The sequence below is a fragment of the Schistocerca gregaria genome, chromosome X, assembly GCF_023897955.1.
Source record: "Schistocerca gregaria isolate iqSchGreg1 chromosome X, iqSchGreg1.2, whole genome shotgun sequence".
Classification (NCBI taxonomy): domain Eukaryota; kingdom Metazoa; phylum Arthropoda; class Insecta; order Orthoptera; family Acrididae; genus Schistocerca; species Schistocerca gregaria.
Window position 1 is genome coordinate 143,803,001 of NC_064931.1, and position 16,686 is coordinate 143,819,686.

Here is a 16,686-nt window from a genome sequence, read left to right on the forward strand (position 1 = left end):
TGTAGACTGGCAATGGCAAGGAAAGCGTTTCTGAAGAAGGAAAATTTGTTAACATCGAGTATAGATTTAAGTGTCAGGAAGTCGTTTGTGACAGTATTTGTACGCAGTGTAGCCATGTATGGAAGTGAAACATGGACGATAAATAGTTTAGACAAGAAGAGAATAGAAGCTTTCGAAATGTGGTGCTACCGAAGAATGCTGAAGATTAGATGGGTAGATCACATAACTAATGAGGAGGTATTGAATAGAATTGGGGAGAAGAGGAGCTTGTGGCACAACTTGACTAGAAGACGGGATCTGTTGGTAGGACATGTTCAGAGACATCAAGGGATCACCATTTTAGTATTGGAGGACAGCGTGGAGGGTAAAAATCATAGAGGGAGACCAGGAGATGAATACACTAAGCAGATTCAGAAGGATGTAGGCTGCAGTAGGTACTGGTAGATGAAGAAGCTTGCACAGGATAGAGTAGCATGGAGAGCTGCATCAAACCAGTCTCAGGACTGAAGACCACAACAACAACAACATATGATAGTATTATATATATAACTTTAGTGTCTCCTGGGATCTGTAGATAATAGAATATTATCATTATTTTCAGCTATATTTTGTAATAAATTTGTAAACAACCATGAGTGCAAAGTGTTTGAGCTGCCAGAGGGAATTTAGTTCTATGGAGCTGTTGCAACAGACAGTTTCAGTGGGTGGATGTAGTGGCATGGGAATTGGGGAAGTAAATGAGACTCTTCCACAGTATTTCAAAATGTGTTCAAGGGACAGGAAAATAGTTGAGCAGGAATAGAAGATTAGTGCCCTTAAGGCTGAACTGGATAGTGCTAGGGAAGAACTGATGAAATTAAGGGGAGAGAAGGGTGAAGACAAGTGGGAAGTGGTAGCAGGGAACAGTATCTGATAGTTTCATCATTAGCACAAAAAATAGATTTGCCTTGATACCTCACTTAAGTAAGGAAAGAGCTCAAGTAGACATAGGTGTGGTGAATACCCAACAGACTTTCATTAAGCTGTTTAAAAAATATTAAAAAAGTAGAAAGTAGAAAGTAGGAGGAAAGTTCTGTTGCTAGGAAGTAGCCATGGAATAAGTGTGGGCCAAATTTTGCAGAAAATATAAGGTGACATGTACCAGATCACAAACTTTTCAAGACCAGTGCATATCTCAGCCAAGAAGTAGAGGATGTAGGATCCTTGTGCATGGGTTTTACAAAGCAGGATCATATTGGGATAATGTGTGGAGCAGGAAACAGTATTGATAGGGACCAGGGCTACAATTTGAGAGTCATCTGGTAAAAATAATTTATCCAATGTACCATACAAATGTTGGGCTGGTGCCTGCTTTTGTGATGATTGGTCCCAGTTGAACAGCTCAGTGAGGAGGGTCAATATGGAGTTGGATCAGCTGTTTCGGGTGGCTACTGGATCAGACACAGGTTTGGTTTCTGTCACTGCTACTGGAAGGTGTGATTTCACTAGGCATACTCTGCATTTCAATAGGAAAGGTAAGGATAAATTGGCTGGGTTGATAGCAAAATCCTTAAGGGGTGCTGAAACTCCTGGGAGTACCTCTTTTTTAGGCTAAGATCAGTGTCCAGTGATACAACATTGAAAGGAATCACTCATAATGAGATTATCAGACAGGCAGGTACTAAAGATGTTACAATATCACGAAATTCTTATAAAAGTACAGAGAAAAATAATGTTAGTATATTGCATCAGAATATCAAGGGATTAAAAAACAAGGTATATGAACTTCTTGTTTGTTTGGAAGATTTAGAAACAGAGAATGCAATAGATGTACTATGCCTGTCTGAACATCATATAGTCACAGATATGAAAAAGATAAATGTAAGTGGATATAAGCTTTCAGAACATGAAACCAGAGACAATATGGAAAAGAGTGTTATTATAGTGTGAAAAATATAGACAAAAAAAATTTTGTGGAGAGAAACATACAGAAGTATGTGCCTGCGGGCTTAAACCAAATCTTGCTAATTTTATAATTGTAACTGCATATAGGTACCCACTGGGAAATTTTGAACTATTTCTGAAAAACTTGGATTCCTTGTTGTGCTCTCTGTCAGCCAGAGGGAAGCAAATCATTATTTGTGGAGATTTCAATGTAGGTTTTCTGACAGAGTCTGATAGAAAGAATGATCTTGAGGTATTATTCAGTTCTTTCAATCTGACATCAGTTATTGGTTTTCCTACTCAGGTAATATGAGAAAGAAGCAGACTGATAGATAATATTTTCATAGACCAAGATACATTTAATCAAATAAACATGTATACTGTTAAGAATGGCCTTCCTGATCATGATGCACAGCTAGTTACAGTATTGTATATAACATAGCTCCACACAGTAATGCAAAACAGTCCTCCAAAATGATGCATTCAATTAACAATTTAATGATTGTAAATTTTAGCCGAAACATGCAGCAGTTAGACTGGGAAGAGGTGTACCAGAAAGTTGGTGCTGATTTGAAATATCACTGTTTTCATTATATTTTTGTGAGTATTTTAGAAAACAGTTTCCCTAAGAAAAGAGTAAAATATAACTAAGAAACCATGGCTTACTAAACGGATAAAAATACCTGGAAACTGGAAAAAGAAAATGTATCTAACAGCAAGAAACATTCAAATATTATAAAAACGACTGTACTGCATTGAAGAAAGTTATTAAAATCCAGATGTATGTGTATAATGTCTGAGATTAGCAACTCTTAAATAAAATTAAAACAATTTGGAATATTACTGAATGTGAAACAGGGCAACCAAGAGCACAGGAAGATTGTATTACCATGAAACTGAATGAAAAGTTTATATACAAAAAGTCAGAGGTTAAAAATATTTTTAATTATCATTTTTTAAATGTGGAGAAAATAGGATCCAGATGATCATTATAAAAGGCAAACCTATATATGGAAGAACAATATCTATGCTATTTGATAAAACTGAATTTCTACCCACCTGTTCTTCTGAAGTTAGGAAAACAATATACTCACTTAAAAGTGAATAGCTCACATAGAACTGGTGGCATCTCGAAGGAAGTTCTAAAAGCTTGTTCCTGAGATAAGAAGGATTCTCAGTTATGTAGATAATAGCTCACTGAAACATGGCATTTTTCCTGACAGACTGAGTATGATATTTTAGCTGGAAACTTTTCCAGAACATTGATATAAGCAGTTCACATAATGCACAAATATCAGCATATTCCTCAAACTATGGAGGTTTCAAGAATGGGGTTCCACAAGATTCAATCTTGGGTTCCTTATTGTTCTTAATACATATTAATGACTTTCCACTCTATGTTCAAAGATACAAAGCTATTTCTTCTTGCTGATCAGGCTATCAAGGATCAGTTACAACTGTTGTGGGCCACTTTGCCTCAGCTGAGGAGACAATGGCTTCATGACACACTTCCCAATGGAATCATCCTTGCACCCAGGTCAGAGGGGGTGCAACTTCATATTGATATGTGGCATCAAACTGCCAAGTCCTTTTCAAATTTAACCTAAATGAAACAACATCATATACCCTCTCAAACTGTGAAGTTCCATTTTGTTTCTTCTTCCGCTTCTGGGTGCTTCACTTTTTTGTCAGCAGTGTGTTTGTTAATGTTACGATAAGACAGCACATTTCTATCTAATATAGTATTCACAGGAAAGCCACAAGAATGTACACCAATTTTAAATTAGTGAAGCAAAGAATTTCACAAGGATTATTTCTGTGGCCATACCTTTGTATGTTATAAGTAAATGATATGCCTTCAGCTGTTAGTGACAATGTAATCATGCATGCAGAGGATATTTTTCTCACAGCAAGCACTGATTGAAGAAAGGAGCTGGAAGAGAGAACTTTTCATTAAGCTATGAAAATAATACATACTTCGGCATATTTAATTTATTTGTGAATGTTAAAACAGGACAACAGCACATCTGTATCTAGTATAATATTTACAGTAAGTCATGTGAATGTACTCTAAATTTAAAGCACAGAATACCACAAGATCAATTCTGGGGTCATACCTTTTCATGTTACATGTAAATAATATGCCAGCAACTGTTAGTGACAATGTAATCATGCATGCAGACAACATTTTTCTCATAACAAGCATTGATTGAAGTGAAAAGCTGGAACACAGAGATTCTCATTAAATCATGCAAACACTTGATTTTGTGTATGTCATCTATTTGTAAATCCTAAAACAACACAGCACATTTGTTTCTACTATACTATTTGCATTAAAGCCACAAGAATGTACTCTAATTTTAAATTAGTGAAGCACAGAATACCACAAGGATCAGTTCTGGGGCCATACATCTTCATGTTAAATGTAAATGATACACCTTCAGCTGTTAATGACAATTTAATGATGCATGCAGATGACATTGTTTTCATAGCGAGCATTGATTCAGAAGAAGAGCTGGACGAGAGAGATTCTCATTAAGTCACACAAACACACACTTTAGCAAAGGTAACCTATTTATAAACACTAAAAAAGGAGAAGAAAAAAGTAATATAAATTAAATGCAAAACAAGCAGAACTGCTAAGTCAAATAACATCTCTCTTAAACTTGAATGTTCAATTATGAATCAGGTGGACTGTTGCTAATACTTGGGCATTGTTGACAGGCCATGAGAGAACATGTAAATAATATTTTCCAGAGGCAAGTACTAGTACATGCCTATGAGGACAATGCCCAAAACTTTAAATGCAGGTACTCTATGGACAACATACTATGGGGTAATATACATGTTTTTCCATGAGTGATGGACAGGCATTTGGAGTTAGGAAAATCTTTGGTTTCAGTCTGGAATCCAAACTTTTTTTTATTATCTGATAAAGAAGATTAATGAGCAATTTTTAACAATTCACCGTTATGTTTGTGTGCAGTTCAAAAACAATAATAATAATAATAATAATAATAATAATAATAATAATGACATGATGGACGTAATGAAAATTGAGTCTCTGGCACTATGGCCTGCAGAATGTTGTACTAACTCTGTGATTTATGTACACAAATGAAAATAAACCTAACTTGTACATGGATTTGAAACTCCAAGAATTATAGGCTACATACCATACAGTATCTCGACATACGACCATTACCAAATTTAAGTTATGAGATAGAAAGGACAGAGATGTGTTGGAAGGGGCATGTCCAATGACTGAGACAGAAAAAATTAAATAGAGTGGTAGCAGTAACAGAAATAAAGTTCCAGTGAAAGAACAGAGTCTTAAAACAGTCCACAGACTAAAGGAAACAACAGAAAGACAAAATTTGCTTTAAAAGTCATCAAACTTGAAAGGCCCCCCTACTATTTCCTATAACAGAAGGAGAAATACCTTTCAACACTTTGCTACAGCACATGCAATCTGTGGGTGAATTCATTTGTACGGAGCTGGTATATATGTCCCTGCTGTCACTGATACTTCATATTTATTTGGAAAAATCACTCTAATAACTTCACCATCATAACATTTTGCTTTGTATGTCACAGCAACCCACTTCCAAAGTACAATAATTGGAACAACGTGCACAGAATTATTAATGTTATGCTGTTTTTAATCTCAGGAATATTACTCCCTAAATTATTTGAAGCAACTGAAGAGTAAATTTTATGTATTCTTAGTCTCTTTTTCGATTTCACCTCTTTCTGTATACTGCACTTAATAATTTATAATTTAAGATACACTCATTTTTCCAATCAGTAAATGAGCTATATCATAGAGAGAAAGAGACTGGGAGAATAGTTTATTTAAGAAACAAGACGCTTATGAACATGTGGTAAAAAATGTTGTTTTTGGTGCTGTGTATTAAAGGAAATATCATTGAATAACGCGCCTTATTTAATGCAAAACTTGCTTTTAGTGTTTATGGCCTATATGTGTGCTAATGACCGTGCGATGGTATGTTTTTTATGCTGGAAACTAATGCATATATGTGTAAAAATAGCACACTTTAAATGCTGAAAATTTCGTGCTTTTCGCTTTATCAATATTTTATTTCAAAATGTATCAGTTGCAGTATGTCTGCTATATTAAAAGGTCAAAATTAAACTGCAACGAAGTACTGTTTATGTATCGAAGTAGTTGGACGGCTGACTGGTAGATGTCACTTTTCTGCAGCGAGCGGTGGGCACAGAACAAAGGTGTTGGCCATAGTTGGGGGAAACATCATGGCTGCTAGAAGACTCTCTTGTAAAACTAAAACTGTCGTGGAAATAAAGAAATAAAATCATTTCGCTTTTGACACAATGATCGAAAAATAAACGCAAAGTACGTTATGTGTTGCCTTCATAAACTGAAAATAAGTGTACAAGGTTTTTCGTCTTAAAAAAAGTTCAAAAACGTTGTTTGGTTTAGACATGATTCGCAATAAAAAGAATGACGTAGCAACGTCGGAGAGTTTGAGACCACAACTTACTCTATTAACAGTGCACTACAATGCAAAGTGCTATTGAGATTGTATTACGATAATGTTATTGTACACAAACAATTTTTACGTCTTTTTTGGTCAAGTTGTGACACGATTTCGGAACTTGATGTATAATAATATTTTTTTTATGAAGGAATTACTGGCGCTTGATTCACAAGCTAGAATATGTAAGCGCTGTGTTCGATCCTCGCTGGATACTAATTCTTTTCTGACCGTTCACGTGGCTACGAATACCGACAATGCTTCGCGCATATACAAACGTAAAGGCTGTGCCATGGATCTGTTTCCACGTTATACCATAACTGGCAACGTACGACGGCATTTTGTTCAGGAAGGTATATCATGCTACCGACATCTCAAAAAAGCATCACGCATGCTCATGTTAAAAACATCCTATAAGATTAAGTTGATTTTACTTTCCTATAATACAAGACTGAATATTAAGAGCTTGAAAGCATTCAAACAGAAACTAGAATAGTTTGTCAATGACAGTGCGTTTTACGCAGACTGGTTGCAATTTTATAATAATGAATTAGTTTTCAGCTATAGTCGCCGTGACCAGAAGGTGATTACTTATTCATTACGGTAACTGTAGATAAACGTTTTATGCTGTAAATAAGTTCACATAGCTGTCGTAACACCCGTGACGTAGAATTTTCGGCAAACAACAAAGGAGTGTATTTTAATATACACTTATAAAGATTACAGCTTTAAAAAGACAGGTGAAATTATAATATTGTAAGTTACAATATCCTTGTAAGTAGCAGCTGTTGTGGACCATAGTTACCTGCATTCTTACGTATTGTCAGTCGGTGTTACTCAGTAATGTAAGGCATGATATTTGTTATTCTTTAATAACTCCACAACCCTTAGGATTCAACTTTTGAATGGGATTTACAGTACATGATGGTTATGCGCACGTATGCGCGCTTCTTAGAGCGGGGACACTCGATGACACTGCTCGTAACCGGCAACAATTCGTAATTTGCTATGCTTTCTCGAGCAACCGTTAACGAGCGCCAACGCGCTCATACCAAAATGTTGTGCGCAAGACTAAGTTTCGAGACGAGCAGATGGGTGCGGACAGAAGCCATATTGTCAAGTACTGCGTCCCAGTTTCTTTCCACTGTGTTGCTGGCTCAGAGTAACGCACAGCCGCGGCTGTATTTTGCGCTTCCGTATTTCAGTCGAAGGCAGATTTCTTTTTGTGCAAATTTATTGGAAAGTGCGTTTGCGCGAATTAGTCCGCTGAACTAAAGGACGTGATCATTACCATATCGCCTCAAACAATGAGGCAAAATTTTCCTCCAGTATGCGGCTAATATATTGCATACTTTCACTGGCAAAATCTCTGCAAAATAACATAACAGTAAACAGTTAATATCCGTACAAAACAGATGGCATTTTTGGAAAGACTCGACATGAACGAACGACAACTTCCAAAATTTTATCCAGCAATCAATCGCTCGCAATTACGCACAATGAATTTTCTTCGCTGTGTCTGATTCACAATTTATTACTTCTAAATTGCGACAGCAATAACGGTGTTCCATCGTAAAGGGACCCGCGCCTTCAAGCATAATGCCGACAATGCTCCTGGGGAGATATAAAGAAAGAAACAGAGCTGATAAATTACAGCTGGTACAATAGAGAATTATTTTTATTTACCTTAGCCATACTTTGCGCAGTGTGTGTCCACAATATATTTTACAAAGTATGCCGCACTCCAACAGAAGAAGAATCCACCTACACAGCGACACCAACTGCAACCCGTATATGACACTGACTGATTGTAGGTTCAAAATGCTGCCAACCCCAAAGATACAACAACTGAGGACAAAAATACCAAAGTAGCTGTTTGAGCATGAAAATTAAATCTTGATATGCGTTTATGGCGTGTGAATGGGAGCTGTACAAAACTAGACTAAAAGCTCATGTAAATTCAATAATAACTTTACTGGAATAAAATGAATGAGAACATAAAAAGATCATTCGTCAACAGAACTCTCTGAACAGACACTTGTGGGATAATTCTAAATCTAAAGTCTAGGTTGTTTGCACTAGTTCTAAATACTAAGCTGTGCTTGCACATTCCACTGAACAAGCAAATATTTTAAAAAAGGATTTAAAATCATAGAGTCACTGTTGAAAATTAACAAAAATGAAATTGAACACAAAGCAGTACAAAACAGCAGAAATTAACTAAGAAATATTTATACCTAGCCACAAATTGTTAACCATTTGATTTTCTACATTTTTACGTGTAATTACTTGAAAATAAAACAAGGTAACATCAAATACGCTGAAATCACAAAAATGGTTTTTTCTTACTTCCAGTTCTGCAACCATTTTTAATTATATATTTTAAATTTACTTGATCCGAAAGTTCAGGTTCAGTTGCCAAAGTGGCCAAACCACATCATAAAAATTTCTTAATTAATTTTAATTTAGAGAAACTCCCCTGTCACTTGCTATAGTTATTGGTATCACTAGCAATATTCCTAAGGCAATAATAAGATTAGGGAGAATGTTTAACTTTCTAATTAAGTTCAGAAGATTGTTTAGGCTTTCATTCTTGGCCAAAAGTGCAGGTATTCACGAGCTGCTTCAGGTTATTCGATTACTCTCCTGCCTACCACTGTATCAATTTGATTGATTACTTAATTAAATTACTACACCTTTGTTTACCTTGCCCCCTCCCCCTTCTGCAAATACTGGGTGATTGATCACAGTGTATGTAATATTGTTTAAACAATTCAGACAATATGTGGAATATTGTCTATTTAAACAATTTATAGGATACAGTGTATTGTGGAGTATGGAATAAAAATTTAAAGGATTTGCCAGGAAATGATTCCAGTGTGTAGAATATTTAAACAATTGTGGCCTTTTTTCCTATATGGGAACAACAGTGTGACAGCAAGAGGGATACAGGAATAAATTGACAAGGAAGCACTGGAAATTACTTAAAGGAAATATAAAAGTCTTGTGGTTATATCATGTAAAGTGGAACTAGCTGACGTTAGAATGGATATTTTGATGGAAGAGCTGTCTGGAACATTGCAGCAGCTACATGTAGATGACTATTACCTTTTGGGTTAGGACATAACACAAGACTATATGTATGAAGACAGTAACTGTTCTCAAAAGAACAGAATACTGTTGATGACCGTGCAGCTTTTCCCTGGAATAAATGATGACTAACTGAAACTCTCAGTTGCCGCCAGGTGTTGTTGATATACCTTGATGCGGACAGCTGAAAATGTGTGCCCGACTGGGACTCAAACCCGGAATCTCCTGCTTACATGACAGATGCTCTGTCCATCTGAGCCACCGAGGACACAGATGAATAGCGTGACTGCAGGGACTTATCCCTTGCATGCTTCCCGTGAGTAATGAGTGAATGGGCAAATATCTATAAAGTACATTATATATGTAGAATTGTGGACAGTTGGGAATGTGAGTCTCAGGAGCAGGAGAAACTTATTTTTCTCAGTCTAGAACTTCGTTCTCCACAATACAGACTGATATAGATATCGCCGAATTGGCCTGGTTCCTACAAATAATGTTATACCACAAGCCTTAAGAAAAAGAACCAATGTATCAAACGGACCTAGACCATTTCCCATTAAAGAAATTACTCCTTTAAGTGCAGTTACAATATTAAGTGCATGGAAAAGAAGTCAGGAATGAAGAACCTTGAAATAAAGAAAATAAAAATGGAGTATATGGAGAAGATAACTGCCCTAAAGGAAGAATATAAGCTGCAACTGGGAAAGGAAGGAGCTATTTTGGATGTGCAGGCCAGGTTTGCATATGGATTTAAACACAATGCATGGAAAAATCTGACTAGAAAGGGAGAATACAAACTATTGGCATTTACATTAAACAGCAGTGGAAACTGGTCATGTGTTGCAGTACTGGCCGAAATAAATGGAATCGAGAATGTTTACATTATTACTATATTATGGGATACATGAAAATATGTTTATTAAGCTGTATTCCCATTTGGATAGACTTAAAAAGGATGTTTATATTCTGTCTAACTGTGGAGAGCTGGATGTTGTCCACCTAGCAACAAAATAGCCACATGCCAAGTTTGAAACTGGCAATGGACACTCATTTGCAAACGTTGGAAACTTAAAATTCAGTATAGAAATCCTGCAAGAATGTGGAGCAGAAGAGTTTCTGACATGCACACAGGAAGCTATGGAACACTTTAACAATAGCAGCATGGGAAGATAAGAAGAAAGATTAAAATCCTCAAATGCTCTCGCCTATAGGAACTGCAGGAGGGAACTGAGCTAATAGTCAAAGCCATAAAACAAGTATTTTAGAGGAAGAAAATTATGTATATTACAATTCGACAATATACCTTCTCTGTATATGTCAAATTGCTGTTTGGAGAAAAAGCAGATGATTCAGATGTGGATTTAAGTTGTAAATTAAAAATTAAATTGGACATTATTAAAACTAAACCTCACAAAAATAAGGAAACAGTTGTTCTCTGTGTGAAAATGTACATGCAAAAGTTACTAAAGATTTTGTATGAGAATATTTACCTGTCTTATTCGCTAACCTATAAAAAATCCTAAGACATATTCCATGTACAGTGATCAATGTGCATGTATTTCAAATATGGGAAGTGGGTGGTTTGATGACCTTGAAAAATAGTTGAAACTAGGTAGTTGAAAGTGTAGTGTCTCCTTTTTCTTACCTATATGAAATGCACCGCAAGGAAGTGCGCCAGGAAGGCATAGGCAGTTTAGAGGCCATGGCGGAACGAAATATGTCATAGTTCCTATGTCATCTGCAAAGCAAACTACAATTCTCTCTGTCTCTCTCTTCGTATGCAACTATCTTTTTTTTTTCTTTTTAAGTGTATTTCAATTCAGCCTGCTGCTAGTTTTGTGACCTGTGTGTGTGAAATACCTACCATGGCCGATTTATATCCCCTAAATCATGATCACGTGACTGGAAATTAATTATTTATTAACTTCAGAAGTATTTCTGGATCGATTCAGAATCAGGCATTTCCCTTGAAAGAAAGGCATCTCTCGTGGGCACCTGAAAATGACAGGTTGGTTCATGCATACAGACCATTTGAGATGGCAGTGGACTCCGCCAGGACGCAAGTTTTTGTTTTGGGAGGGCTTAGGTCACTGCTAGTTGTAGCAGCTGGCATAGACATTGATGGTTCCAAGTCCCTGGTGCATGAGCCTGAGCGTGCCGCTACACAGGCCTACACAGCGGGGCAGCCAACAGCTGTCATGGGGCATGGAGTGCCCAGCCAGGGTAGCCTGTGCAGGTGGCAAGATGCGAGAAAGTTTTCACTCATGTTTAAGGGATCTGTGATGGTGTAATTACGTGTCTCCTTACATGATCGGAATGAAAAAAGTGCCATAATTGTTTAAATATTCCATACACTGGAATTTCCTGACAAATTCTTTAAATTTTTATTCCATACACCCCCATACACTGTATCCTGTAAATTGTTTAAATAACCAATATTCCACACATTGTCTAAATTGTTTAAACAACATACCATACACTGTGATCGATCAATTAATATTTCCAGAAGCGGGAAGGGGTAAGGAAAACAGAGGGATAGTAATTTAATTAATTAGGCAATCAAATTGATACATTGGGAGGCAGGTTGGTTTACGCATAGAGATCACTTGGGATAGCAGCCGACAGCTGTAAGTGGTGCGCCGAACCCACTGACATTTCCAAAATCCCTCAAGTGCACCCTGACTTTACACAGCCTGCGTGCATGCTGAGATGCAAGTAAGTTTTACAGGTATGTTTCACCAGTCTGTGACAGTGTAAATAGGTGTTTCCTTAGGTGATCATAATGAAAAGCACTGTTAGTGTTTAAATATTCCATACTTCACTTTGTACACATAGGTTGTTTAAATAAACAATATTTGACACATTTTCTAAATTTTTTAAACAAAATTCCATACACTGCAATCGATATCTATCAAGTTCCTTAAATAAATAAATAAACTATATTCCATACACAGTCTTGTATCCCACAAACTGTTTAACTAAACATTATTCCACACTTGCCTAAATTGTTTCAACAATATTACATGCACTGCAATCGGTTTTCCTCCAAATGGCCAGAAAACTGAGTCTTTCTCCCACCAATTTCCAGGTGAGGGAGGGGAGGAGGAGGGGTAGGGGTTTCCCAGAGGAGAGCGGTTAATTGATTGATCGATTTAATTAATTAGTCAATCATACTGATATCAAAAGTGTGCTTGTATCTTTAAGGGGAGTTCCCAGAAGGATGGGGGAGCGGAAAGGGGATGGGGGGACGCTAAAGGACAGACTATCCGCAGGGGTTATAATCCTCTTAGTAGAACAATAGGTTAAGGACCTGTCAATCACAAGAGAACAATAGGTTTGGCTCTGAATTTATACTTGCCCCTGAAGTAGGCAACCCACACTGAGAAACTGCACTGATGCCCACATTGTCCCATTACTGAGGTGTTCATTTTTATTCTTCAAATGTATCATATTATTGTTGTTCGAAAATTAGCCTCCCATCAATTTTGGTAGCAAGTTGTTTTGTATGAATGATAGTTTTGTCAAAGAATGAATTCAACAGAAGATTAATAAAAAGTATTTTGTAGTTTGCAATAGATCAAGTGTAAAGGCTAGCTCAAATTCTTTTGTTTGCATCAACTTGTTTATTGGATTAATAGCATTTAGTATTTTATGCCAAATAACTAATTAACACAAGAATTAAATGTTTACACAATAATTTAATCAACCCAAGCCATCACCTGTTGTTAAATTATCAATTTCTCGGTTTTCATGAACTCTGATTAAGCCATCGTATGCATTTCACAACTGAAAACTCAGAGGCTTTAAGGCCTCAGTCTTGCTTTCCCATCTAGTATCACTCAGTGATTTCAAAGCCGAATTGTGAACATGTTCTAAAGGTATTAGCCAAAAAAGTAGATGCCGAAAAAATAAACAGAATACTTGCAAACTATTTTTTAATTCTAGATTGTGTTCCTCCTTTATCGCCCCTCATATTGGACCTGTTGTCATATCCCTGCCCTCTGATATCCTGCAAATTTAAACCCAAGTCATAAAGGTCTCCAAATATAATATCAGACATTTGCTTTCCTGTGAATCTTTTGACTGGTAAAAAGCCTAAAATGGTTTTATTGTTTTTAATTTCAATGTCATTGTCAATGTTATCGACTGAAACATGTCTGATTATAAGAGTCATCTTCTATATTTTACTAATGTCAGAAGCACAGTCTATAATCATGGAGAAATATTTGGATTGTTTTATTTGTCAATAATATGAGACTTTACACTTTGATACTGTGGATCTATTAGATTTTTGTATATTTTTCCTGAGATAGTGAAGTTTAGTCTCTTCTTTCTTTATCAGCCTACAAATGTGCTCTTCTATGATAGAATCAAATTCAGGTAGAAACTCAACTTTTTTAAAGACATTACAATTCTTTTCTTGTACATAGACACCTTGTCACTTGTAACTTGAAGACCCAGACCACTTTTACCATGCATTTCACTAATTGCTATGGTTGTCAGAAGCACATCATTTCAATAATTTGTTTTGGCATTAATAATTCATTGATTGGCTGCTTGTGTTGTTTTAAAACACTTTAACCTTTGAATCATTTTTAGTCATGGCATTTGGGACTGAATACGGAGTTTTGGAATTTCATGCTCTTCTAAACTTTTGCCGATGTGCTTCCAACTTCAGAAACCTTCCTCTGAAGAAAAACAACTAACAGCAGCCAATTTTGCAACAGAATCTGTAAACACAGTTTTGTGAATATGAGCTAACCAGTCCCGTAATCCTTGCTCTCCATTAGTTAAAATTTGTGTACAATAATTTGCACTAAAACATCTACTGTTATCATAGGAAGTAAATTTGTAATTATGCAGTGGTTTAGATGGACCTTGTATTACTAACCAAAGTTTTTTAGCGTCTCGTAAAATTCTTGGGCTAAATGATTTTAAAATTTGTGGAATGCTTTCTGTGGGTTTCAGATCGGTGAGAACTTTTGAATGCTTTCGTATGGTGATGATAGAGTGAGAGTGTTGTCAGTTACAGTTGATTTAGAAACTTCATACATTTGTTTGTCATTAACATCCTTGGGTGAATGTATATTTTGTTCTATAACAATTCCCGATTGTTTTATTAATTTTGGTAAAACTCTGGAAATAATATTCGAATGCAGCAGCTTGTTCTTGCTCTTGGCTTCTTTTTCCAGCCTCTTTTTTGTTCTGGTAACCAGTTTCTTTGATCACTAGACATTCTGGAAAAGACATGCACATAAATTAACGAATGCAGACAGCAAAAAACACAAAAATAAAAATTTGTCCTTGATATAAATAAGGTACAACCGAAATTAACATAACTTCAAAATTATGTCCGCCAACTAACATAAAACATGTTTATGACCTACACAAAATATTTTTGTATCCTGTGAATTTAAAGGATGCCTAATGTTATCGTATATGTGCTTTGTAATAACAAATATTTCAGAAATACACAAATAGTCATTAAAAACGATTTTATAATTTAAAATGTTTGTTTGACACTACAAATGGTTCTCAAACCACAGTCACTAAATCAACGAAATTTTTAACAGGTTACATAACTAGTTTCGACATACTGTATTCTCATTTTCAAATGTAATCACAAATTTGGAAAACTACATTAATAATTGCAAACATACTTTTTTCAAATATTATGAAAATACACTAAAACTAGTAAACTGAAACAAAGGCAGCAGAAACGGATCAGAAGACGGCATGATAATTTTTGGCTGATCAGTCATTTCACACCTTAATGTGGTGTACATGAAAACTGCACCACAATGGAAGATATTCTACGCTCTTGCATTATCTCTTGCAGTGATGCAACAATCATTTTGCGAACAAAGGGTCACATGTCGTTATCTTATAACGTGCAGCAAGCCCAAAACTAGAACACAGAACAGAACTGTATTGTGTTCTGCTAATGAAATCTTACACAGACGTTGCACTCCCATTTGGTGCTAATACAAGAATTGTTACTCTTGCATCTTTCATCACGATGCAGTTTTCATCTACACTGCATTAAGGTCTGAAATGCCTGATCAGACAAAAAGTATCATGACGTCTTGTAATCCATTACTGTTGCCTTTGCTTCAGTTGACTGGTTTTAGTGTATTTTCATAACATTTGAAAGAAGTGTGTTTGCAGTTATTAATGCAGTTTTGCAGGTTTGCGGTTGAATTTGAAAATGATGACACTGTGTGTCGAAACTAGTTATGTAATCTATGTAAACTTTTACAAATTTCATTGTTTTAGTGACTGTGGCATGACGACCGTTTGTGGTGTCAAATAAACATTTTGAATTTCATTCAGCCACACTCCTTGATGACAGTTATACCAAAATACAAAATTTTATAATTCTTGATTCTGAAATTCCATTCAGTTCAGTTATTCATACATATTATTATAAAACGCATTTTATCGAAGGAATGAACTTAATAAAGCTCTTGAATTACTTATTCAAAATACTGTTTTCATAAATTAGAAATATAAATAATTATACCTATAGAATGCATTCTATTTTGATACATTACTTTATTGAGGTAATAAATAGACTTTTTGCTAAATTGAATATTTATCTTCTTAACAAACACTTTCATTTTTTGAACCAATAATGGATTTATGATAAACTAATACATCTCAAACAAAACAACAGCTTAATTATAGGTGTACTTATCTTTAAAAAAAGAATATGTGTGAGTAGGACTCATGCTCTTAGTGTTCCATTCCATAAAATGACCCATAGGTGCCTATCGCTTCACTGAGAGCCACATAACAATAGGTAACGGAACAGCAACAGTGGTATCTTGGAAGAAGTGGGGAACTTTTACTACAGCAAGGAGTAGCGAAGTACAAACAGAGGCTCTCGGCAGCACAGCAACAGGCCACACAGTGAGAGACCTCGCCATAAAAATTGAAGCGTAGATAACAGGTGCAAGGTAACTGATCATATCACTGAAGTTTAAATTTAATGTTTGCATGCAATAATATTTTACTGTTATAGAGTATTTGACACATTAACATTTTTCACACACTTATATCCAAAATGGCGCTCCTAGATTTTGGGACCCAGGCAAATGTCTGGGTTGTCCATCCCTAGAACAGAGAGACACTAATATTTTACAGACAGATTATC

At 35.8% G+C, this 16,686-nt stretch overlaps 1 protein-coding gene across 1 annotated transcript in view; it reads right to left on the minus strand.

The window, feature by feature from the left end:
- LOC126299479 (uncharacterized) overlaps positions 1-8,241 on the minus strand; it is a 52,613-nt gene extending 44,372 nt beyond the window's left edge. The window contains exon 1 of the mRNA XM_049991419.1: positions 8,127-8,241. Within this exon, the coding sequence (XP_049847376.1) occupies positions 8,127-8,135 (9 nt within the window). The 5' untranslated portion in view covers positions 8,136-8,241. The remainder of the gene's footprint in view (positions 1-8,126) is intronic.
- Between the last annotated feature and the right edge of the window lie 8,445 nt (positions 8,242-16,686).